Genomic DNA, 25,187 nt, shown 5'->3' on the forward strand with positions numbered 1-25,187 from the left:
AAATCCAACTTTTTAAGAGTGATTGAAACGGAGATTGTTATTATTATTATTATTTGTTATTTATTAATATTATTATTATTATTATTATTATTATTTGTTATTTATTAATATTATTATTAATTATTATTATTATTATTTATGTTATTATTTGATTGTTTGTATAGGATTACCATTGGTTACAAAAATTATGAACAGAAAATTTTTCTTTATTAACTAATTGAATTTTTTTTATTTGTGAGTTGTGTACAATGCCGGCAAGACGAATTTATACCAAAGTGAGAGCAGTCAAATATTTAAACATAAAAAAGCGGGTACGTCGTAAGTAGATGTCGTTCTGCCGTACATTCGCTGTCAATATTGTCCACATTTAAATTTGAAAATGATTTTCTAGTTAAAAATTTATAAAAATTTTCAATTTTTATAGCCAAGGATTGAAAATTAAAAACAAGGTTTCACTTAAGCAGGTTTTTCCGTAACTTGAAAATCTAAAAAATATTTAAATACAATTATTTTTACAGACATTTTAAGTTCAAATTTGGACAAAATTGCATATTAACACAAAGAATAACTTTTATCATTTTGTTGTAATTCGATTCCAAAACAGCCCAATTGTACATAGGTATATTTAATATTTTTCCAGCATCACTGATAATTTAAGAATAATATTAATGCCAGATACCAAATTAATAATAAGTAATTACAATATAAAATATCCTACACTGACATACCGTCTTGAATTCATATTTAATACCATCCATGACAGCGAATGCACGGCAGAAGAACATCTACTTACGACTTACCTTTCTTATGTTTAAATATTTGACTTCTCTCACTTTGGCATAAATTTCGTCTTGCCGGCATTGTACACAACTTACAAATAAAAAAAATTCAATTAGTTGATAATGAAAAATGGTCTGTTCATAATTTCTGTAACCAATGGCAATCCTATACAAACAACCAAATAATAATATTAATAATAATAATAATAATATCAATAAATAACAAATAATAATAACGATCCCCGTTTCAATCACTCTTAAAAAGTTGAATTTTATAAATGTTCTCTCATATAAACCTATTCGCAGACCTACAACTAGATGTATATACAAAATTCCATTGAAATCGGTTAAGCCGTTTTGGAGGAGTATGGTAACAAACACTGTGACTCGATAATTGTATATATTAGATATACAAATTGTACGTAAACAATTAATTTTTACCGATTTCAACCCTTTAAAATCAAAATTTTGAAGATCGGGTGAAGTGGTGTCACTTAGGAAGGTGTTTGGAACAATTCTGTGAAAAAAAATTGGAAAAAGTTAAATAGCGTCGTCACAAAATTGGTAAGTAAAAGGGTCTGTCCTTTTACATATATAAGGATTACGATATAACTCAATGTATATAATTGACATACATACTTCAAAAATGTTCTGTTAAAAAATGCTAAAACCTGCTTAGCTTTGTGCTTACTCTTTCATTAAAAAAATTATATGATTGACAATGATTCATATTTTCACATTTATATATATTAGATATATAAATATATAATATATATCTATATATACTTATATATGTATAAATAGATTTATTTTGCCATTTTTTTATTAGTAAATAGTAACATGGTAAATTACTATGAAATAACTTTTGAAAAAACAAATCGTACCTAATAATATTATATAATAAATTAGTAAGTATCTATTTACCTATTTGTTAACCTTATTATATTATAATAATAATAATATTATTATTAACATACAGGGCATTATCGTAGCCCGTAGGAAAATGTGAATAGCTTGGAAAATAAGTCTGAATATATATTTTAAAAATTGTAATATGTGTCTATCAAAACTAATCTTTATATTATAAAGAGGAAAGATTTGATTGTTTGTTTGTATTGAATAGGCTCTGAAACTACTGAACCGATTTAAATGAAATTTGGTACATAGATAGTTTAGACACTGAGAAAGGCCATAATATGCTACTTTTTAATACTAAAAAAAGGGCTGTAAGGGGTTGAAATATAGTATATAATATACATTATAACTAAAATAACAATAATAATTTATTTATATTATACACACTATAAATATATTTTTTTCGCTGGCTGTGAGCATTTTTATCAACAAACGACATTTTTAAATATTTTACACGGTAATATTAAATGATAACGCAGGAGAAAAAACAGTGTAAAATAAAGTTGTTAACGAACACTCACAGTCAACAAATAGAAAACTACAAATCGATCGACACCGTCACGAACATCGGAATCGGTCAGCTATTATTTTATAATGTAAAAAAAAAATCGGTTTTCACTTGAGATGACTTTTGTCCGGGCAACGCCGGTTGAGACAGCTAGCAATAAATACTTATATCCGGAATAGTGAAAAATGTCAAGTCACTTAGAAGAAGAATATTTTTTGAATTTCATCAAAATATCTAAATTAATTGTTTTATGTTAAATAATCAATTTGCGCAACATCTAAACTGGAAATATCTGTAATAAAAAAAATTCGCAAGTGGGTAGTGCTCTGCCATGGGCGTGCTCACACGGAGAACACGTCGGGAACCTTTTTCCTTTTTCCAAAAACACCTTTTTGTAGGAAAGATTTTTTTTAAAAATAAAAATTTGCTAATCCATGATGTCCATGATTTGAACAACCTTTTTTTTAGTGGCAGTTGTTAGTATAGTATTATTATTCCATTGAGTTATTGGTAGGCATCAGAATGATCCAGATTTCCACTGCCAATATCTTTTGCAAAAAGCTGACGTTGTTTTTCGAAAGAAAGAACGGTTTGTAGTAGCATATGCGTTGTATACTTGTATTACCCTTACCTTGAAGCTTAGTATTTAAGTGATTTAGACATGAAGTCAAATCTACACCAGTAGATGCTACTTATCATAGCATAATTCGGGGTAGTTGATGTCTTTGTTCGTTAGAAAATCTTTTATGGGTTTGAAACAATCTGTAAAGTGCTTCAAAACAATCCCTCTCGATAACCAACGTACATCATTGAACATAAGAAGATCATTGTATCAGGCATTAACTTCATCAAGCAATGCACGAAACTGTCTATGATTCAGAGCTGAAGCTATAATTCGGTAATAATTTTCCCTACTAGTGCCATAACTTGGTTAATTTCAACTGGGAATGTTTGAGCACATGAAGCTTCTTGGTGAACAATACCTACAATAAAACGACAGTAGTTCATGTTTCACATTTTGGCTAAAAAGAGTAACAAATCCTTTATACTCAGCAGTCAGCAACCATAATTGGTTATCCATCAGTGAAAATAGATATCAGTTTATTTAAATTGATTTCCTCTTTCACAACGAAAAGATTTCCGACCCATGGAATAGATAAAATATTGTTTAAAATAAAAAATATAAAATATTTTCTTACCTGAAATCATCGTGGTTTATAATCCTGTTATAATCGTTGTTAAGAAATTCAGAAATATTATCACTATAATAACGTAAACTATAATTCATATTTTACGGGTCTTGAAATATTGATGCATTTTCCAAAGAGCCGCAAGTTCCCGACCGCTGCACTATACGGTATATTGAATACATTGTACCAAAAAATTGAGTTTGAAAACGTCATTGTGTGTATAAAATATAATAATATACATACTTTAAAAGTTTCAAGTACCCACAAAAAACTAAACATCATTGTAAAATCATTACATCCGTTGATCCACTCTGAATCTAAAATTGTGATACCTATGTATTTTCAGTATTTTTACGTTTCTGTAAGAATAAGTAATAAGGTATGAAGAACGTTGAATTATATTTACAAGGTTCGGTTATTCAAATTGAAAATTTTATAAATTTCTAACTATACAAACTTTGATGAATCAAAAAAAAAATAATCTAAATTTTAATTTTAAAAGTTTAAACAAAACGAAGCTCATAGTTTTCATTAGTGAATAGCTAGCATATGGGGGAGTTCCCCTCGGGACATCCGGGATCCATGAGTGAGTCTGGTGTGACATATTAGGAGTCTATTGGTAGTGGTTTCTATTTTGCGCTTTGGGTGACTATTCGTCCAATGTAGGGTCGATTACTTTATTTCATTACGTTTAGTTCTTTGTATAGGCCAGAGGTTTTGCCAGGATTATGGTGATATAAGTTTTATTTTGCGCTTAGCATCTTGAGCAGAAATGTTTGAGATATTGCCTTTGGGGGCTGTTGATGTGGTTTTTTTAGCTAGCGTGTCAGCTTTTTCGTTGCCATTTATTGGTGAGTGGCTTGGAATCCACATTAATTTGACTACATTTACTTCGGTGTAGTGAGCAAAGATGGTGAGCTGAATTTTCTTTGATGTGTCATTAGGTTCGTGAGTGTTGGCAATACTTGTTATGGAGCTTAGGGAGTCACTTAAGATAACGAAGTTATTATTTTGTTTTACCAGTGAATATTCAAGAGCTTTAAGAATAGCAATTGCCTCAGCGTTGCATATGGAGCATTCTAATGAAAGTTTGTATGTTATTTCTTCTTAGACATTATAATATATGATAGCGATTTCCACATTACTTTCGGTTTTGGATGCGTTGGTGTAAATTTTAAAAAAGTTGGAGTACTGAGATAAAATGTTTTTGAACTCTCGACTATAAGTATGTGAATGATGAGTTATGTTTTTTGGTAGATCGGTTAGCCTAGCGTCAATCATTATAAAATATCAAAGTCCATGGATGGAAAAAAGGCCGTTTGGGAGGTTATAATGTCTTTGATGTTAAGATTATTTTCGTCAACAATTGCTAGTATGGAAGGCATGATTGTACAGAGAATACCATTTTGTTTCAGCAAGTTATATGGCAAGCATCATGACATTTTCCTAGAGCTTAATATTGGGGAGGGGGCATCGCATTGGATATATTAAGTAGGCTTGCAATGGGACTAAACCGAAAAGCTCCAGTTGCCAGTCTTGATGCTTTGTTATGGATTGTGTCTAACAATCTTAACGCATTTTTGTTGCCGTTTATAAAAATAAATGAATTATACTCGAGTTTGGATAAAGTGAATGATTGTGTATAGTTGTTAACGTGGAAAAGAGGCTCATCAACTGGTATGATCTAGAATTTTCATTATGTTAATACTTGTTACTCAGATTTTTCTAATATTTTTTATGTGTGGGATGTATGAGTTTTTTTATTCAAAAATTATTCCAAGGACTTTAGCAGTGTTTTGGTTAGGAATTTTATTATTGTTTATGGTGTGTTTTAGTTTCTTTTCTTTTCTTTTCCGTGTAAATGTTATACATTGGGATTTGCCTGCCGATAACACTTTTTATGTAAGAGTTTATAAGAGTAAATCAAAAAGTATAGGTACACAAATGAATACTAGTTTTATATTTATATATAGTATATAACTAAGTATTATTACTCACGTATCAAAGACAGGGGTATTATTAGTGTTAATTGTGTCTATAAGTTGATACATAACAGTATGAATATAATACGATGGGTGGTTTAAAATACTAATTTAAAATAAATATAATAATTAGTATCAATATAGATTTTGTTGGCTTATATATTATTTTATATAATTCAAACAAATGAGTTACTTCATTTCTCTATATAGTAATGTAATATAAAGTGATTTCCGATTTCCAGCTCTATATCATTTCACATAAATTAAGAGAATGGTTGAGGTCCTCCCTGCTTTCTGGTGTTTTTACATGGCAAACGGATGGATGCCTAATTAAAGAAATAATGACTTAGGCGTTAAAGGAAAGGAGACCAAGAGAAGACCGCAAAGAAGATGGATAGATAGCATAAATGAGTTATGGAATGCGAATGGAACAGATTTTTAAAATATAACATATGATAAAGAGAAATAGGAAGGGATAGTTAAATAGTTTTGGCGGTAAAAATCCTCATAGGATCAAAAGGGTGGGAAAAATATATATTGTAGTATTTATTTATTAATTATCATTGAGAGCAAAATAATTTGTTTTGTATATTAATTTTAATACACCAATGCATAATATTTTTGAAGAAACATTTAAATTTTAATTAAATTGATATTAAATATCTTTGAAACAATAATTATTTTTATTAGGTATCTTTTATCTAAGTAGTACATCAATTTTTTTCTTTCAACCACTTTTGTACATAATATGTAACAGTTTCACGAGCTTTCGTTAACTGTGGAGGGTCCAATGACTGAGAAGGATATGTATCAGCACAATGTGATACTCCTAAAAAAAAAAAAATTTTAAATAATAAACAGAAATTTTAGTTTATAAAAATGATCTTAAATTAATAAAAATATAATGGTTCGTTACCTTTAATGGTAATGGAAATGGAGTCTTTTGTGTTTAGTCGAGTAAGACCTAACCTATTCCACGGATCGACAGAACCGTGCAAATAAATAATCCTGCTCGTTTTATTTTTTAAAATTTGGTACATCTCATTTGTTTTTTTGATAGCCTTATGTAATTTCGTCGAGTTAAATCTAAATGAAAAAGATAATATAAATTTAATTATTTATGATGATTCAATAGATTTTAAAAATAAGCAATTCTGCATCATGATATGATCCTCATCAGTATAAACATTTACCAGTAACTATTAACAATACTATAATGAGACCAGGTTGTTAAAACAATTAATATAATATACAGTAAATAAGATGCCATATAAATATAATATGATACATGCAATATTTATTAAAGTTATTGTAAGGAAAGAGCTGAATTGACTGCAATATAGATATCAGTACGTAAGTACTTTGATAGACAAACTTTTTTGGGAGGGAGTTGGTCTTTTTTTCGTGGTAAGGTTTTTGTTAAATATCATTTTTTTTTTTTTTGCTTGCTTCTGCATAGTGGGTGTGATCTTAGGGGCTTAATAATAAATTCACAATAATATATTAATAATATACAGTAGCCGATGATCAGGTTTTGCTATACGTCTCGGTGCCGATTCAATGTCACTTCAATCAATTACAACTACCCTCCCAATGAATGGACACTACACAATCATAACTACTAATTATATTTGGAATGGACTTAATACTAAAATATACTTTGTCCATTAGAACTAGTGTGTTCTACTTTGAGACAGATTATGGTCATATACGAATACGATACGTCATATAAATAATAAATAACATTTAAAAAAAATATTTTTATCAACTTACGTTCCAAAAACATCCTTACACATATCAATAAAAAAGTTTAATGGTATGGTATCACTAAATAAGTGATTAAAATTGTTTGATGTTACAAAATTACCAATCTCTGTACAGACTTGGTACAACATTTGTCGATCTGAAATAAAATAGCTTGCTTATTATACCTATATTATCATACAAAAGCAGATGAAATTGCTGTATAAATAAATAATACATTATTTAGATATGAAAAAAGGCTTTAGGAACAATTAATTACATTTGATGAAGAATAAGGTACCTCCTAAATTATACTCGGTGCAAACCATTTGCGCCCATCACCCATTTTACTCACCTCCTGTTTTTACATTTCCTGAGTTCCAAGATGTTTTCTTAAAAGCGGAAAGTGCAGTTTCATATGTACCCGATAAACATTTTTGATTATTGACGGATCTTAATTTTTCGTGTACGACTGTATATCTTTCAAGCTGTGAAAATATGCACATAATTATTGATTATTATTTTATTCATTCCTACTAGAGTTATCAATTAATAAAATCCACTTGGTTACATGACCACTAGATTATAGACAGTTTACCAGCCACCGAATGGTTGAACGGTGATACCTCAGACTTAAGAGTAATAAACCTGTCAGATTCATTATTTATTTATTTTGAATACTTATTTAAAAACAAAATTGTTATCAAAATAATAATTGGTCTGCTATGTACCTATCTATTATAAATACACAAAATTGTAAATCATGCTTACATATTAGTATTGTAGGCACCATCACTGCATAGTTTTTGATAACATTTTCAAAAAAAAAAAAAAAATGATATAAAAATGTTGATATTTCGTCGTTAATTGAGTAAAATGTGTATTTACTTATGTCTCTAACAGTTAAAATCACTATTTCAGTTGGGATTACATAACTTGACAATTCTGCTGTCAGACATAATGTGAAACACATGAGTAGAGGACTTTCACGGACATTTGTTGTCTCCGTATTACAAATGCGCAACATAGAGTATACAGTATTGACATGTTGTTCAAAAACCATTGGAAACTGAATTGTGACGAGTTAAAATTAAATGTACCTGCAGGACGCAGGTATACTCAATACACACATTATAGACGTTGTACTACCTTAAACATTTTCTTTAATCCTCAATTCTCGAACAAGTTAAAACGATAACTCGTTACTTTCGTTACGTTGCTGCCTAGAGCCCAATACTGAAGATAAGGACCTAGTGAGATATTGTGTTTTAAATAATAAAAAGAAATTTGTAGAGATACCCACAGCTGTTTTGCAATTACCTAATATTATGTTCATAATCATAATTATTCATACTACCTACCTAATTATTATATTGGTAACTAAGTTGCTCATATTAATAAAATACTTACTGGATTTCCTAAAGACCTGTCTAACATCATATTGCATATTCCTTCTAATGCGGAAGACGCATTTCCGTTATATATGTTACCTTTGTTGTATTGTACAGTTTGTGCAATGGGTAGAGCTAGGTTACTAAGCAATTGTGTTTTATCTTTTTGATTTCCTGCTGGAATACTACTGCACGTTCTGAAATTATGTAATTACAATTGCCATTTATTATTTTCTATCATTATACAAGCTATTTTGGTATTAATTAAGAGTTGTGAATTGGGTACTTGAATTTGCTATTAATATATTTTGCTCCATCCTTGTATTTTAACAAATCGCTAATCGATAAAGTTGCTGATCTTATATATGATGCACATCTTGGATTATAAGTTGATAGTACATTTTGGACAACCATATAATATTCTATAAGAATAAAAGCTCTCAACATTATTTATTTTTCAACGATAACCACGAAGATGGATAACTTTAAGACTATATTATTTCAATGAAATTACAATGTTATGTGTATTTTACGATGTTGTTGTGAAAGGCTAAATAAATTGACAAATAATGTGTTATATCATAGTACCTTTATAATTTATTTTTGCCTTTAAAGGGCTACTTGATGAAACTGCTGCGTGTACGAGATGTGGATATTTCATTCTTAACCAGGCAGCTAAACTTCCAGAATAAGACCCTCCAAATACTACCCATTTAGCATTTAGTGCTTCATTATCTTTTGAAATGGTGCGTATAAATGTTTCCAAGTCAGCTAATGCTTGTTCAATAGTCAAGTACATTAAATTGTTAGTGTTTAAATTACTGAAACATACAAATATCACATATTTAAAATAAAACATGAAAAATGAATGAAAATTATTTTTGTTGTTTTAATTAATATACAGAAGCCCTTAAAATGTGAGATTTTTTATTAAAAATAATATATAATACACAATCAAATAATTTGTGTTGGAATTTAATGCATGTATGTGTAAAGACGGTTTTCATCCACAGGTTATTATTACACAGTACTCGAGTTGGTATTGTTATGAGGAAGGGGGTAGCAAAGTGATGAAGATCCTCTACAATGTTTTATTTTTTTGATGGGTCATTAGGAAAGCACAAACTAATGACCGAAATAATTTTGATTAAAATGTGGATTTAAATTGATGTCAACAATATAATGCATTTTATAATTCTTATATTTTTAATATTAGTTTATTATAATATCTTCTATGTTTTAGACTACTTTTTTTTATTGTTTGTTTTTATTTTATCATCCGTATTCATTGCTTAGTGCAGTGTTCACATGTATATTGTATGTACAATAAATTATTCTTAATAAATTATCAAAATATTTAAACATGTATGTAGACTAGTGTCTAGGGGTGACATTCGTCCGAACCACAAATTAAGATTCTATCAAAGAATATACTATTTTCCCACACAATAATATACGCAAGTACATGTGAAGATTATTGAATGTTAGAACAATGAATCAAATTGACTGTATTCGTGATCAAGAATAGATATCACAAAACTATTTCCTATGTTTGGAGTTGTAGAGAAGCGGACTGTGACACTAACTACCTCATGGTAATAGTAAACTGCAGGTTAAAGATAAAAATTGAAACTAAACTAAGAAGAGAGATAAGATATAAGTTCAACCTAGAATCTCTCAAAGAAGACACTACTGGAATAAAGTACGAAGACGCTGTCAATAAGAACGTTGGAGTAGAGAAAAAACAAAATTCTAGAGCGTGGGAAAGAATAAAAGACGGCATGCATGGACCGGTGAAACAGAATATCGGACATATGAAGAACGCAAGAAACAAATGGCACAACGAATAATCTCACCCTGTAGCAGAGAAATATCACGCAGACCCTGAAATACTCATACGCAAATAAGTAGAAACATTTCAAGACAATTATTCAGATGGAGAAGAAAACATTTCAACATGATCTTACAAAACTCGGAGAATGATCTTACTCAAGAAAGAGACAGGAATTTCTTCAGAATCTTTAAGCTGTATCGATAATTCAACCAAAAATAAGGGGCAATTAAAGATCTGAATGGACAAATGTTATTGCAACCAGGAACAAAATCTCTAGGATGAAAACAATACTTTGTAAATCTTTTAAGTTGTGCAATACCAAACAACCCGATACCTCACACTGAGTACCAAAGAGCAGAACCCCGGATAAAAAGCTTAAAACTAGAGGATGTTGAAGCAGCTATACTCAGATTAAAAATTGAAAATCTCCAGCAAGAGACATTACCACAGAGCTAATCTAGTAGAGAAGAAAAGAATTACACAAAGCCATGTATAAGGTATGTGAAGAGATCTAGAATGAAGAACAAATGATCAAGAGATACTCATAATCCCCATACACCTGTCAAGGAGAATGGATTCTGTCTGCGTCACTGTGCTCAGCCTAGATCATCAGGATTACTGTTAACCACTCAATAAATTGCCTGTGCAGTATAATCGATGTTTCAAGTTTATATTTTACAGTTTACATTTCAAGTTTACATTGGATATTCAAACATATAAATAAATAACAACTATTTATCTTCAAACGATTGTTGTTATTTTGTTATCATTCAAAAATTATTAACTGAAGAAACTTGAAATATTCCACAGAATTCAAAAAGAATTTTCAATATAGAGTAGATTGTGAAGTGACTTCATTCCATGAAATCATGTAATAATATTGTATTATTCATATCATAAATACACTATGTACATAACCAAATTGTAGTAGGTATCAATTATTAAAATAAAGTCTGTTGAAGTAATAATCCAATGAAATCTTATTTGTAATATCAGTTGGATATTAGGTAGTAGGTACAATATTATTTGGACTTATAATATTTTAGTTGATTATTGCAACATTTAGAACTACATTTTACTATAGGTATACAGTATTTAATTAATATTATTGTTTTATCTTTCATTCACTCACTCAGTGGGATGGCTTCTTCCATAATACCGATGTTCCAATTGAAAACATATGGCATTACATTTTTTAGCATATTCAATCCAAGCACCAGAAGTCATCCAATCATGTGAAATTTCTTCTTCTCCTCCTATATTCAAAAATATTGGGCCACCATGTTTATAGTATTTCAAATTCATTTGATACCTCTAAAAAAAATCCAATCATTCTGTTAATCCTTGACTAATAATTACTGAATCATCTTAACACGTTATCAATTATGTAAATTCATACCTGGTTCCACGTTCTTTTATCAGAGGGATTAAAATGATCCACTTTCTGTTTAAACCATTTGTTCTCGATAATCAGACTTCTAGTTGTTGTTGTCAAATTTGGTTTTCCTACTCCCACCAGTCTCATAAAACTACCGTTATGAGCCAAAGAACCCGACCAAACGCAACACCAAAGTACGCAAAAAATTAAATTCATTTTTTAAAATTAAGATCCTTAATCTGAAAAAAGTTAACCTCTTTTTAAAAATTATACTTGAATAGTAAGCTTATTGCTAAAAACAATAACATAATCAATTTATGTATATTTTCAAAATATACATATATTGATTATATATAAATATTATTTTGTATGGTATAACGTATAAGGATATTAATTATCATTTAAAGGCATCATTTTTATTAATGAACTCTTCTGTAAGTACCTAATATTAATTAGGTATCAATATGGATACATTGTGTCTCTAGGCTTAAAACTACGACCCGCCTATAACTTATTAATAAACTATAAAATGAGTATTTTTTGATCAATTTATTGACACTTGACAGCATTGATTGATTGATTGAAGATTGATATGATTCATAAGCATTCATGATTGTAATTTAATGAAAAATTATTTCGGGCATTAGGTTGAAACCGTTTCAGTGAAAAATAATAGTTAAGGTACCAGAATAGTGGTTACGTAAAATCTGTGTGTCCATAGATACTCTAGTCCAGGGGTCGGGAACCTTTTCGTCAGAATGAGCCATTTTTTAGAAAAATTACAAAATCACGATGTCCAAGGAGCCGCACAGGTTTGAACAACCTTTTTTTTAGTTTTAATTGTTAATATAGATTATAGACAATATATTATAGAATATTAGAATAAGATAATATTATTATTTCATTGAACAATTGGTAGGCATTAAAGACATACGTCTTAAATTTAGAAAATATAGAAAAACTTTATTTCATTAATTCATTATTATTATTATTATTGTTGTTGTTTATACAAGTATAATATTATTTAATTAAATACAATAACACACAAAAAAACGTATCTTCTTAATATAAGTGTAAATTTCCCAAAGAGCCTCAGGTTCCCGACCCCTGCCCTAGTCTATAAGTATCCCAGATACTTAAAACTTTCACCTATATGATGATATTTCGACTCTTTTTGAGTTATTTGTAAGGATAAAAAAAGTTTTTTGTTTTTTTCTATAAATATTGATAAAATACGCATAGTCAAAAAGTTTAAAAATTGAATGCACGGTTCTTCATACGTTTTTATAATAATGGTTCAAATATATTGATGATACATAGGTACGATTTTTTTTTTTACAATTATTTTAAGTTAAGATTTAGACCAAATTTTTTATGAGTTCATGAACTTTTAGCTTCTATTTTATAGATGCATGGTTAAAAATGTATAAAAATTAAAAATAAAATGTTCAATTTTTTTAGTGAAGGATTGAACATTTTATACAATGTTACTCGTAAGTCATAAGTATTTCATACCATAACCAATAATTTAAAAAATATTACCTAATCTAAGTTTTTTTTAAATAGATATTTTAAGTTCAAATTTTTACGAAATAATATATATGAACAAGGAATTACAAATTTAGTTATTTTTGGGTATGAAATTTAAAAATACTATTCGTGGTAATTGACACTAAATTTTGATAAAATCGACTAAACGGCCGACGTAAATTAATTATTTGTGCGATAGACCCTGAAATCAATAGGTATTTTAATTATTTTTAAGACATAAATAAATGCTATTTTACATTTTTTTTTTTTTGATAAAATTCTTAAAAACTCTAAATTTGCATTTTGATGAAAATATTGGCGCTATTCAATTGAAATGTGCAGAATTATTGACGTACCTAAATGACAACCAATTAATTTGGGATTAAGGAAAAACACATACAAAGACGTAGAAACCCTAATCTAAGCATATCATATCACGAACATAATATGGTAATTATTTTGTAGTTATGAAAATTTTTAAAAAATTTTTTGACAGGATTAAAAAATTAAAACAAGGTTTCTCATAAGTACCTTAGTAGTTTATACTGTAACCAAACAATTTCAAAAATATTTAAACAAAGCTTTTTTATAGGTATTCAAAGTTCAAATTTAGACGAAATTAAATATTTAAACGAAGAATAACAACTTAAGTTATACTATTATTTAAATATTATTCATGGCCCGTGAGTTCTTGAATTTGTTTAAGTTTATTTTTATATGTTTTACACAATGGCATTTGCAAATTCTATGTTTTTGGCAAAAATTATATCAACCTACCACCTGTAGTATAAATTACTCAAGTACCAAAAATATTATAAAATATACTTATCTAGTAAAATAGCTGATGGACTACATTCGCTCAGAATCGTGTTTCGTACAGAAAGATTTTTATCACTCAATTCAAATTTGACACATTCATTACACTACTACAGTGACAACCCTGACATTTACACTCTACAGTACAGAATAGCAGTACTCACTTGTCCATCCAGTGGCTTGGCCAGGGGGAGTACTGCACCCACTCACCACCGATATTATAGGGTACATACCATGTTATTTAGTGTTATTTAGGTAAAACTATGTACGTAACATTTTCTTAGATATTCCTTACTATACAATTGAATTTCATAAAATACTACTGAACGATACTGTACTGAATGAATGGATAAACGAAGCACAATACATAAATGTTGACATGAGGTGATGTTAACGAGAAATATTTAATAACAATTGATAATAAAATTATTTCTGTCAATCATTTATTATTATTAAATAACTACCTATTTACAAACGCTATCTAACCGCAAAAGATTCATACAACAATTCAAAATGACATAGGTAGTATTAGGTTCCCCATATTCACCCTAGTGTGATTTGTTATGGTATCAATTAATTCGGATGCAAAGCCTTGCATCTAAATAATATGTATAATAAGACATAATGAAATATACTCACTTACAATTATATAGAAATTTGACTGTTTTAATTTGTAAATTTTTTCACTAAAGAAGTAACTTTAAAAAAATAGAAGTCAAACTATTAAATATAGGCATTTTGTTTTTATACATTTTATCAAGGTTAAATAGATACTCACCTAATTATAAAACGCTTACTAGTTGTAAAATATTTAATTAACTTAGTGTGGAAGTACACTAAATGTATCATTATATAGTGTGTATTACACATTTGTAATCTTAATGTCTATTTTACGATATCATAGCAGATATCATAAATAAAGTGATCAACTTTTTATGGTTCACAACTGAGTGAACTTTTATGACAAATTGTATTTTATTATTAACAGATAACTTATGGCTGTTAGGTGAATAATTATATTTTTATCTGATTCAAAAAATAACTTCATAAGTGAAACTAAAAAATGTTATTAAGACAAGCCTATGATAAACATGAAAACAAATTATAATTACAAAATACGTGTTTTATTTAAATTTTAAATTGTATTGACTCAGTAGGTATGTTATCCAGTCAGTATAAGGCTAGACCAATAGAGTATTTTCAATTTTTCTGGAAGGAGGTGGTCAAAAAATTCTGTTAATTTTCAACATTTTATAAGTATTTTATATCAGAAAATTGGTATTTATTTATTGTTATACTTAACACCTTTGTATGAACATCATCTACATTATATTACAACGTGGAATACTACATCAAAAACAATTAAAACATTGACAACTTAATTATATATAGCTGAATAACGCCAAAACATATTTAAAATTAAAATACCTTCCTACAGTATAGGTACTAGCTATTAAAAACATTCTTTAATAGTTTAAGTGTCAACTAAGCATTTGTCTGTATGGATAGGTCTAGTCAAAATGTATTTAAAAATACAAAGTAAAATATTTAAGTTAGGTACCATATTTTAAAATATTTGGATAGTGAAGTACGCGATCAAAGTTTATTAATGTAAATATTTTAAAAACTTTATTATATTATGTATTTCAAGAAAGAAGATAATTGACAATTATATACGATGTTTAAGTTTCCTTATGGCTTATCGAACATTCCCGAATTGTTTGTCTCACTCAGAACAATTACAATGACAATTACAGTAAATATTCATGGATAAACCATTATTTTTTCTGAGTATAGGATGAAAGATAAACATTTCATAAAAATGTTTATTACCGTCTCTCTTTCTTATTCGGAAACACTACTCTCTGCGTCTTTGATATACACATGGCAAGGGCGTCCTTAAGATTTGCGAGGTCCAGATCAAAAATAATAGTGCCACCTGTTCATTGACGCAACTAGAGAAGTGAACATGGAACTTGCGCACCCCAAAAAATAAAAACCTTTTTCTATTATATTTTGATTATTTTGATGTAAAAATAATCAATAAGTATAAGAATGTTGTTACGTCTATAATGACGTCTGAAAGCACACCACTCAACAACTCCACATTGACAAATTGTCTGCTACAGATTTCCCAATTCAGGTAAATCCGGTTTTCCAGTCCCTGGTCAGTTGGTAAAAGCTATTGTATGCAAGTAGCACGAGACGTCTCCGGTAGTTGTTGAAACTCTGCAGAACATGTTCTCTAGAAGTCTAGACAGTTTTATTAATATTTTCGTCGGTGGTCCCGTCGTTGTGAGAAGTGACCATGCCCATATTTTGGCTCACCGGGATCATGTATCTTTTAAACATAGGTACCATAGTACCTTAAGTGCTATGGTTCCGCTTCTTGTTCCTTCTGTCAGCAAGCCAGTCAACATCTCAACATCGCCGACGCGCGATGGTGTATGGAATCGCCAAATCATACACTGAACGAGTTTTCACAAATCATGTTTGTAAAACTTGAACAAATGAATTTGATTATGAAATAATTAATAAGATGCAAGTTGAAAAGAATTTTTCAAATGTTTAGGTAATACAATAAAACAATAACTGTATTTATTAAAAAAATTCATATAGGTATAAAAGTAATAAACAAATGGTAATTATAATAAAATATGCCAATTATTATTAAAAATCTGTTTGTTAACCATAAGAAATTACTACTACACTAAAAAAAGACGTTCTAAATAGTTTACATAAAAATTAATATTGCATCTTATATATTATACTAGCTCTCCCATCCGTCTTTGCCTGTTAAAAGGATTTGTTGCCTGTCAAAAATGCTAACAATATAAGATTTCAACTTTTTTCAATTCGTTATTTAGTAATCGGTGTAATAGTGTTCAAAACAATCAATACTTGGACCATGCATCTATCATCTTTAATGCTTTCTTGGTGCACGCTTACATGATGGTACAAAGCACAGAGAAAATGTCAAACCTCAAGCTATCATTGTTTAGCCATAGAAACGGATCAGTCAGTGAGTCAGTCAGGACACGTTAAATTATTATAGCCATCCCGCTCAGCGTTTACGGTGAGACACACTATAGCGATGCAAGCAGTATATTGTATATTTTTAGGTACACCCAGCGAGGTGCGTCCGCAATTGCGAATGTTTTATTAACATATTGAGTGCCACGGTGTTTATGAAGTACACGTATAGGTTCCAGGGACAACGATCGAAAAATTAGCGTTAAGAATACTATTTGAAATTTTGAACCAAGTTGTTTGGTTTTGACCAAAAATAAAATACAGGTCTAAAATTATATTCAATAACTAGCTGATCCCGTGCTCTTCGTTACCCGTTAAAAATGTCAACCCTCTGTGATACTCGCTTGTGATAATGCGAGAATTATATTAACAGGTTGGCAATCCACTCCACCTGTGATGGATTTCGGACCCCGCTTGATGCTTACTCTCTATACATAACATGTTTTATTTTTATTAATTTTATTTTATTTTGATTGCAAACACATCAATGAGCAGCTAAAGTGCAACTCAGCCTCCTCGGTAGGCAATGTGGAAAAATTCAATTTGGTGTATGCTTATACCTGATTTCTCCAATTAACCACTTGCAACCAATAAACAAAAAAAAATACAAATTTTTAATAAATATATTTATATTTCTCCTATAACCAATAGCAACCTTTTATAAACACTTTATACCCGAAATACCCTGTGCAAATATAAGTAAGTATGTAAATGTATTTAAAAGTTAATAAATATACTTAAAAAATTGAAAGAAATATGCCTTATAGCACTTCTGAAGTCGTGAGGAATATTTTTTAAAACAATTCATCAAAATCCGGTATATAGATTTTGAGTTAAATCCGAACAAACATACGTACAAAGAATTAAAAGAAAAAATCGATTTTGTAAATATTTTGTTCTGCGTAAAAATCCATATTTAAAAAAAAAATGTTTTGTGTAAAATGGATTATTTGAAATATGGAATAATATCGATGAGAATATTTTGTATATTATGGAGTGTTTATATTTTGAACCACAGGATGTTTTTAGGGTGAACCAAACAATATCTGATAATGGTAAGAGTCGGCATTTGTTGGATTATCTGAAATCTTATATAGTATAGCATACAGATTAATACATTATGCTTACTAGGTATAAAATATAATCATTTATTATTATCAAAATACTTTTGTTTTACAAATATCCATTACAAGTTTAAATAATTAAATGTGCCCCTATTTGTATTTTATTTTATTTTCATATTTATTTTAATTTTTCAAGAGATAATCTGATCCGCTGAACATATTCGTGTAAATCGTGTTAGATTTAATTTGTGGATATGACATTAAATAAATTAACAAACACAGGTATGCATAATTTATATGATTATAATAATGATTACAAATAATTCGATAAATATTAAAATTTTATTGCGGAATCGAATACTATGTATATTGAGCTGAATCAACAAAATCATTTTCCGCCAACCATTCCCTCAAATATGATCTGATAGTAGTACGAGCTTGTGTTAACTCCGGAAGATCTGACGATGCCGGAGGGTACATATCTGTGCAATGAGATGTCCCTAAGAAAGAAACAGAAAATGTACTTAAACCGCATATAATTGGTGGTATTATTAAATAGTTGTATTTATAGTTAGATACTACTACAACTACTACAAGTACGATACACTTCATATATTAACTGATAAAATATGATTTAAATTTAATTTTAAATATTAATATTAATTATTATAGTTACCATTAATAAAAATAGCCACGTTATTTTTTGTTCTTGCTTGCGTAATACCTAATGCATGCCATGGATCAACAGAACCGTGTACGAATATTACCCGGCTAACTCTAATGTCCAATTCACCGAACACCGTATTAGTACGTTCGACCGCAGCCGACAATAGCTCCGAATTATATCTAAACGTAAAATGTTCGTAAGTACGATGTGCTTAAATCGGTTAGGTTAGGGTAGAATTATATATAATTTTTAATATTATTTATTTTAAATTTATGGTACGTAAACAGTATACAATATGTAAATGTCTACATACGACATACAACATACACGCTATCTATATTCTATATACAAACAAATGATTCAGATCAAACTGGCATTATAAACTGATAACCGCGGATGTACCTTTTCTGCTATAGGCGCTAGGCAAAGCACTTTTTAATAAGAATGAATAATGATCACATTTTTTAAATAATATCTAATAGTCAATGACAAACTGTCATAATATTAATTGTCAACAAACATAAATATTTACAAATTTTTAATTGACTTGAATTTATAGGATATCTTTTTTACAAATTCCAAACGTGATATTTTACACGGACTTTACTCATTTACATTTTTTCTTTCATAAAATCTCCTTTAACTAGTATAGGTTTTCTTCGTTTTATAGTGCTTTTTAATTTGATCTTGAATCATGATTTTGAATCTTGATGAACATATTTTAAAACTTTTATATAGGTACTAATAAACATTTGGTTGAGCATAATAAACATTCCATTGAATTCAGGATAGAATGATTGTATACGTATTTGAGGTACTTAAAGTACAATGTGAAAATTCAGCACATATGGCCATGTATGAGGTGGAAAAGTAGATTCAGGTGAAATATAGATAATTATCAACCAAGTAATCCATAAATAAATCTATTTTTTCATCAACTGGTTTGATTCCCATCAGATCAGAAGCAAAATAATCACCTACTTCATCTAGTGTTAAAAATGGCAATCCAAATATGCACTTTCAAAATATACTAATCTCAGAATTATGAATACTAAAAAAGTGAACAGTTTTAGATCTTGAATTTTAAGCCATCATTGCCTTAAGTGAAATCGAATAACTCTTAAATTTATTTCTGACCAAACTGCATAAACAGCAGTATGTATAGTATTTTCAAAATCTCCGTAAATGATTTGCGGTGTAAATTGTAACTGGAAGTTATCACATTCTATACTAAAAAATTTAAACCAGTGTTTATACGTGTTTCCTGCTTTGTCGGGCCGTGAAAAATATACAAGTGGAATAAAATACTGTTTGGTTCTTTTAATCCATGAATAGTAAAAAATTGTGTTTAATTGTTTTAGGCAACATTTAAAGGCTCCATCAACATAAATGGTACCTTACTTGAATTAGATAAATATGTATTACAAATAAACATAATAATGTGTGTGATCGGATCTTTTATTATTTTGAAAATGTCATTATTAGTCTGCATAGGTAATTTTTTCAATAATTCATATTTAACGTTTTCAATTTATGCAGGTAATTTTGATTATATGAAAGACCTCACACGATGGATATTTTTTCTTCTTAAGTCTATATCATTAGAGATAATAGTGTTAATAACATGATTAGTTCTTTATGAATAATAGTTTCGCTGGTTCTTCACAATTATCGTCAACAGATTTTCTTTTTAATTTATCATGAAGTTAAGTTAGATTTTTAATTAAATTTACAAACAAAAAGATAATTAATTTTTTAAGTTTTGTCATGGCTGTAGTCTAAATTTTCGAAGACAATTTTTTTTCCATGTAAAATTTATTATCCGAGAAATGGTGCATTTCAATTATTTATTGTTTTTATTGAGGTATTTCAGAAAAAAAATCATATAATCTGCATATTTACAAGTTTAAGGAATATTTAGAGAATATTTTAAAGTCTTTCAGAACATATTAGCATCATATTTTAGGCTTTTAAGAATTAGCTCTCTAATTACTGCGAACACTTAGTTATTATAAATTTAGTTATTTTACTTTAATGCTTTACATTCTTTTTGAATCACTTTCATCGTTCAATATCATTATTCAATTCTTTGCAAACACAACATTTTAATACATTTATAATCATTACAATTTTACCTTTTCACTGTAGGTATAGACATACCTACATATATTGTATACTATCCATTTGTCATGTATATTAAATGGCACGGACACACACAAATAACGACAGAAAAGTTTATTTGGTTCAATAACTAAAATCATTTTATCTTTATTAGTTATTTTTAAATAATATGATATTGTTAAATTTGACACGGAACGGAACTGGTACATCTATTTTCAAAAAAAACTCGGGACGGAACTAGTATATATCTTTAAATTACATTTTTATACTTGGGACAAAACTCGGATGCAGCCTTAACAACATATTTTAAAAAGTACTACAAATATTTAATATAGTAACCTACTATATACTATATTATGCCTACGAATTACCTAACACAGATATTAATACACGGTGTTAGTGAACTTACGATTTTCCAAAAATGTCCTGGCACATTTCAATAAAAAAGTCCATTGGAAAGTTATGACCAAACACATGATCATCTTGACTAGATGTCTGATAAAATCCAAACTCAGTACAAGTTTGGTATGTCCATTGTCGACCTGTAACAAAATTGTGTTATCACGAAAACATAAAAATCGAATGAAAAGTTAATAGCGTATACTAACTACTAATATAATATAGACAATATAGTATATACCTACCAACAACAATATTAACCACTTTCTAGTTATTATAATAAATTATATTATGTTAGTGAAATTGTGATAATAATTCTTGAACATTATTTTCTACACAATTTGCTTACAATTTATTTGAATAGTTGAAACTCAATACTAACCTCCTTGTGCTGCACCACTATTCCAAGATGGATTCAAATAGAAATTAATCGACTGGGAATAAATATTATCTTGACACTCTGCATTATTTAATGATAATAGTTTACTGTTAACAGCAGCGTACCTATCTAACTAAAATAGTATAATTCAGTATATAATTGCAGTATTGCTACAATCCTGAGTCATCAATAATACAATAAATAAGTAATGAATATTAATTTTTATAAAATTAAAGAAAATACATGTCATATTGAGAATAATAACAAAGATAAAAATATTATGATTTATAATTTTGTACGTAATTTTTCAGGGTTTGATGGACTTTTCTTTGTCGTTAAAATATCTTTTTCTGTACAATATAAATGACAAATGTATTATACTATATTACTATGATTCATTTACTATGGGGAATAATCTATACATTTAGATGATTTAAGCAGATAATAATGCCATTGATTACAATAATAATTTAAAGACGTTAAAAGTTTATAACCTAACATAATACTCTGTTCAAACCTAAAATATTTTAAGTAGGCAACTACATGCGTCATGCTCATGCACACAATATTAGAAAAAACCTAAACTAAAAGAGTTGCTCTGCTATATAGTAGGTTTCAAATTTACTTTGTCATTGAGTAGGTCACTGTTACAAATAATTGCAAACTAAAATGATTCTGTGCAATGATAGTGTTTGCCTCTAACTCTAAGGACACTTTAAAATTAATTTATATTAAGTGGGTAGTAAAATTCTTTAGTTTAGTACAAATATATTAAAAATATCATTGTGTATAAAAAAAAATAATACTTATATGTAATAGTAAAAAGTTTGATTTCCCAGCGGTTATTATTTTTTTAATTACAACATAAAAACAAGATAACAAAAATTGCTCTTGATAAAAACGTTAATAAAATTTGTAGTTATTACGTTTTCTATAATAATTTTCTATTTTGGACAAAATTAGAACTTCACATGTCTATAAAAAAAAAATTGTGCTTATGTATTTTCGATATAAAATGTAAAATAGACCTATGAAGAACATTTTATTAAATTAGCAAGATTTCTGTCAAAATAAAAAATTGTATGTACTCTCATGATTTGACGAATTATGTTGAAATGTTCACCTCAAACAATCATAAAATCAAATTGTTCATTAAAATATTCAAGCATTTAAAATACCAATAAATAGCACAAAAGGATCCAAAATAAATTACTTCATGCCTAGTAAATGTTATTACAGAAATAATTTATGTAGATTTCCTGTCTCTAAGGTTATTCGTTTTTAAACTAAACAAATAACTAAATTAATTTTGTCTTGAATTGCTGCACATATTATTCTCAGATATTACCGATACCAATTGGATAATTTTATTTTTGCTCGATATCGATTGTTTCTAAAAGTGCGAATAGGTAATATTTTTTCTATAAGTAGGTAATAACTTAAATAAATTTGCAACTAAAACCGGCACTTATTGTTGAAGAATGAAGCATTTTTTTGCTCCGAAAGGCAATAACAGACAATTACATTTTTTTTAAATAATCTACACAAAGGTACTTTTGTAAAACCAATATAGGTAAGTTCATCGCTTTGCTTAGAATCTAAAAATGTATAAACATAAACTTACTGGAGTTGGTATTGATTCGTAAACCATTATATCACACAAAGTTCCTAATGTTACTGAGGATCGTTTAGGATCAATATAATGTCTGTTGTCTTTATTGTATTGCACAATTACTGCGAAATTGAAAGCTAAAAATGCAAACAAATATGATACATCATTCTTGTTTTTTCTGTCTAAGGGATCACACAACCTAAAACATTTCGAAAAAAAATTTTATACATAAAATGAAGGTCATTTTATAGGTTGACTTGTGGTACTTGAATTTTTTTTCAATTATTTTAGCTCCATCATCGGTTTTAAGGCAATTGTTGATCATTTGATTTGCTTGTTTTATTTGAGACACGCATTCTGGCTTATATGTTGCTAATGCTTTTTCTACTACCATAAAATATTCTACGAAAATAAATGATAATATTATGTCAAATTGTGCAATAAGTACATATTATAACTCTAAGATATGGAAAAAGACAGATTTCAAATGTCTTTAATCTTGCCTAATTTTAACATAATTTTTATATTAAAAAATATTCATGCATTAATATTAACTTAGTTACTATTTAGGCATTTCGTAAATCGTAGAATTATTTACTATGTTTTATTTTGACCATTAAAATTATTAAGACTATAACTAACCTAACTGAAACAGTGAACAATGAGAACTGTTTACAAAAAAAGTACATGGTTGGGGGGCAACTCTCGACGCCCATGTATATTTAGAGTATAGAGAATAGGCCACTCAAGCCCTCCCAACTACGATAGTTCGATCCCTAAAAAGTTTGATATGATAATGAAGTGTGGATATAACATTTCAGACTTTTGTGATTTACTAGTTAGTAGTTACAAATATCAATTTTAATAAGTCTCATAAACCCACATTATGAATTACTTCCTTGGAACACTAAAACGTATTTTTAATTTTTCTGAAATTCCAGATTATTCTCTATAAACTTCTTTTTGTGTAGGTAATTAATAGTGCTGTGATTCATGTTTTCAAATTATCACCATTTTAATTTTCAAATGTAGGTACCTACGTATATATTATATATATTATATATACATATATATGTAATTTCCTGTCTCTAAGGTTATTCGTTTTTAAACTAAACAAAAAACTAAATTAATTTTGTCTTGAATTGCTGCACATAATATTCTCAGATATTACTTTGATAATTTTATTTTTGCTCGATATCGATTGTTTCTAAAAGTGCGAATAAGTAATATTTTTTCTATAAGTAGGTACTAACTTAAATCAATTTGCAACTAAAACCGGCACTTATTGTTGAAGATTGAAGCATTTTTTTGCTCCGAAAGGCAATAACAGACAATTACATTTTTTTTAAATAACCTACACAAAGGTACTTTTGTAAAACCAATATAGGTAAGTTCATCGCTTTGCTTAGAACCTAAAAATGTATAAACATAAACTTACTGGAGTTGGTATTGATTCGTTAACCATTATATCACACAACGTTTCTAATGTTACTGAGGATCGTTCAGGATCACTATAATGTCTGTTGTCTTTATTGTATTGCACAATTCCTGCGAAATTGTCAGCTAAAATTTCAAACAAATATGATACATCTTTCTCGTTTTTTCTGTCTAAGGGATCACACAACCTAAAACATTTTGAAAAAAAATTTTATACATAAAATGAAGGTCATTTTATAGGTTGACTTGTAGTACTTGAATTTTTTTTCAACTATTTTAGCTCCATGGTCGGTTTTAAGGCAATAGTTGATCATTTGATTTGCTTGTTTTATTTGAGACACGCATTCTGGCTTATATGTAGCTAATGCATTTTCTACTACCATAAAATATTCTACGAAAATAAATGATA

The 25,187-nt window shown here is 28.4% G+C and overlaps 2 protein-coding genes across 2 annotated transcripts in view; both read right to left on the reverse strand.

Annotated features, from left to right (window-relative positions):
• Positions 1–6,085: 6,085 nt before the first annotated feature.
• LOC111037900 (putative serine protease K12H4.7) lies at positions 6,086–11,936 on the reverse strand. Its single transcript, XM_022320744.1, has 9 exons — positions 11,742–11,936; positions 11,475–11,656; positions 9,097–9,329; positions 8,795–8,930; positions 8,528–8,705; positions 7,473–7,605; positions 7,148–7,277; positions 6,291–6,460; positions 6,086–6,203 (listed from the first exon to the last, which is right to left on the reverse strand). The coding sequence occupies exons 1-9, from the start codon at positions 11,934–11,936 to the stop codon at positions 6,088–6,090; spliced, it is 1,473 nt and encodes a 490-aa protein (XP_022176436.1). The 3' UTR covers positions 6,086–6,087.
• Positions 11,937–18,450: 6,514 nt separating this feature from the next.
• LOC111037893 (putative serine protease K12H4.7) overlaps positions 18,451–25,187 on the reverse strand; it is a 27,613-nt gene continuing 20,876 nt past the window's right edge. The window contains exons 5-10 of the mRNA XM_022320737.1: positions 23,608–23,743; positions 23,354–23,540; positions 21,733–21,862; positions 21,361–21,493; positions 18,840–19,009; positions 18,451–18,663 (exon numbers count right to left, since the gene is read on the reverse strand). Of these exons, the coding sequence (XP_022176429.1) occupies positions 18,524–18,663; positions 18,840–19,009; positions 21,361–21,493; positions 21,733–21,862; positions 23,354–23,540; positions 23,608–23,743 (896 nt within the window). The 3' untranslated portion in view covers positions 18,451–18,523. The remainder of the gene's footprint in view (positions 18,664–18,839; positions 19,010–21,360; positions 21,494–21,732; positions 21,863–23,353; positions 23,541–23,607; positions 23,744–25,187) is intronic.

This window comes from Myzus persicae, unplaced genomic scaffold (genome assembly GCF_001856785.1).
Source record: "Myzus persicae strain clone G006 unplaced genomic scaffold, MPER_G0061.0, whole genome shotgun sequence".
In the NCBI taxonomy this organism is placed as follows: domain Eukaryota; kingdom Metazoa; phylum Arthropoda; class Insecta; order Hemiptera; family Aphididae; genus Myzus; species Myzus persicae.

What these genes read in the sequence shown, in the direction of transcription:
- LOC111037900 (XM_022320744.1), bottom strand. Translation starts at nt 11,936, where the DNA reads ATGAATTTAATTTTTTGCGTACTTTGGTGTTGCGTTTGGTCGGGTTCT. An exon ending in ATAAAAGAACGTGGAACCAG is followed by an intron (nt 11,657 to 11,741) that starts GTATGAATTTAC and finishes GATTTTTTTTAG; the next exon opens with AGGTATCAAATGAATTTGAA. An exon ending in TATATTAATAGCAAATTCAA is followed by an intron (nt 8,706 to 8,794) that starts GTACCCAATTCA and finishes ACATAATTTCAG; the next exon opens with AACGTGCAGTAGTATTCCAG.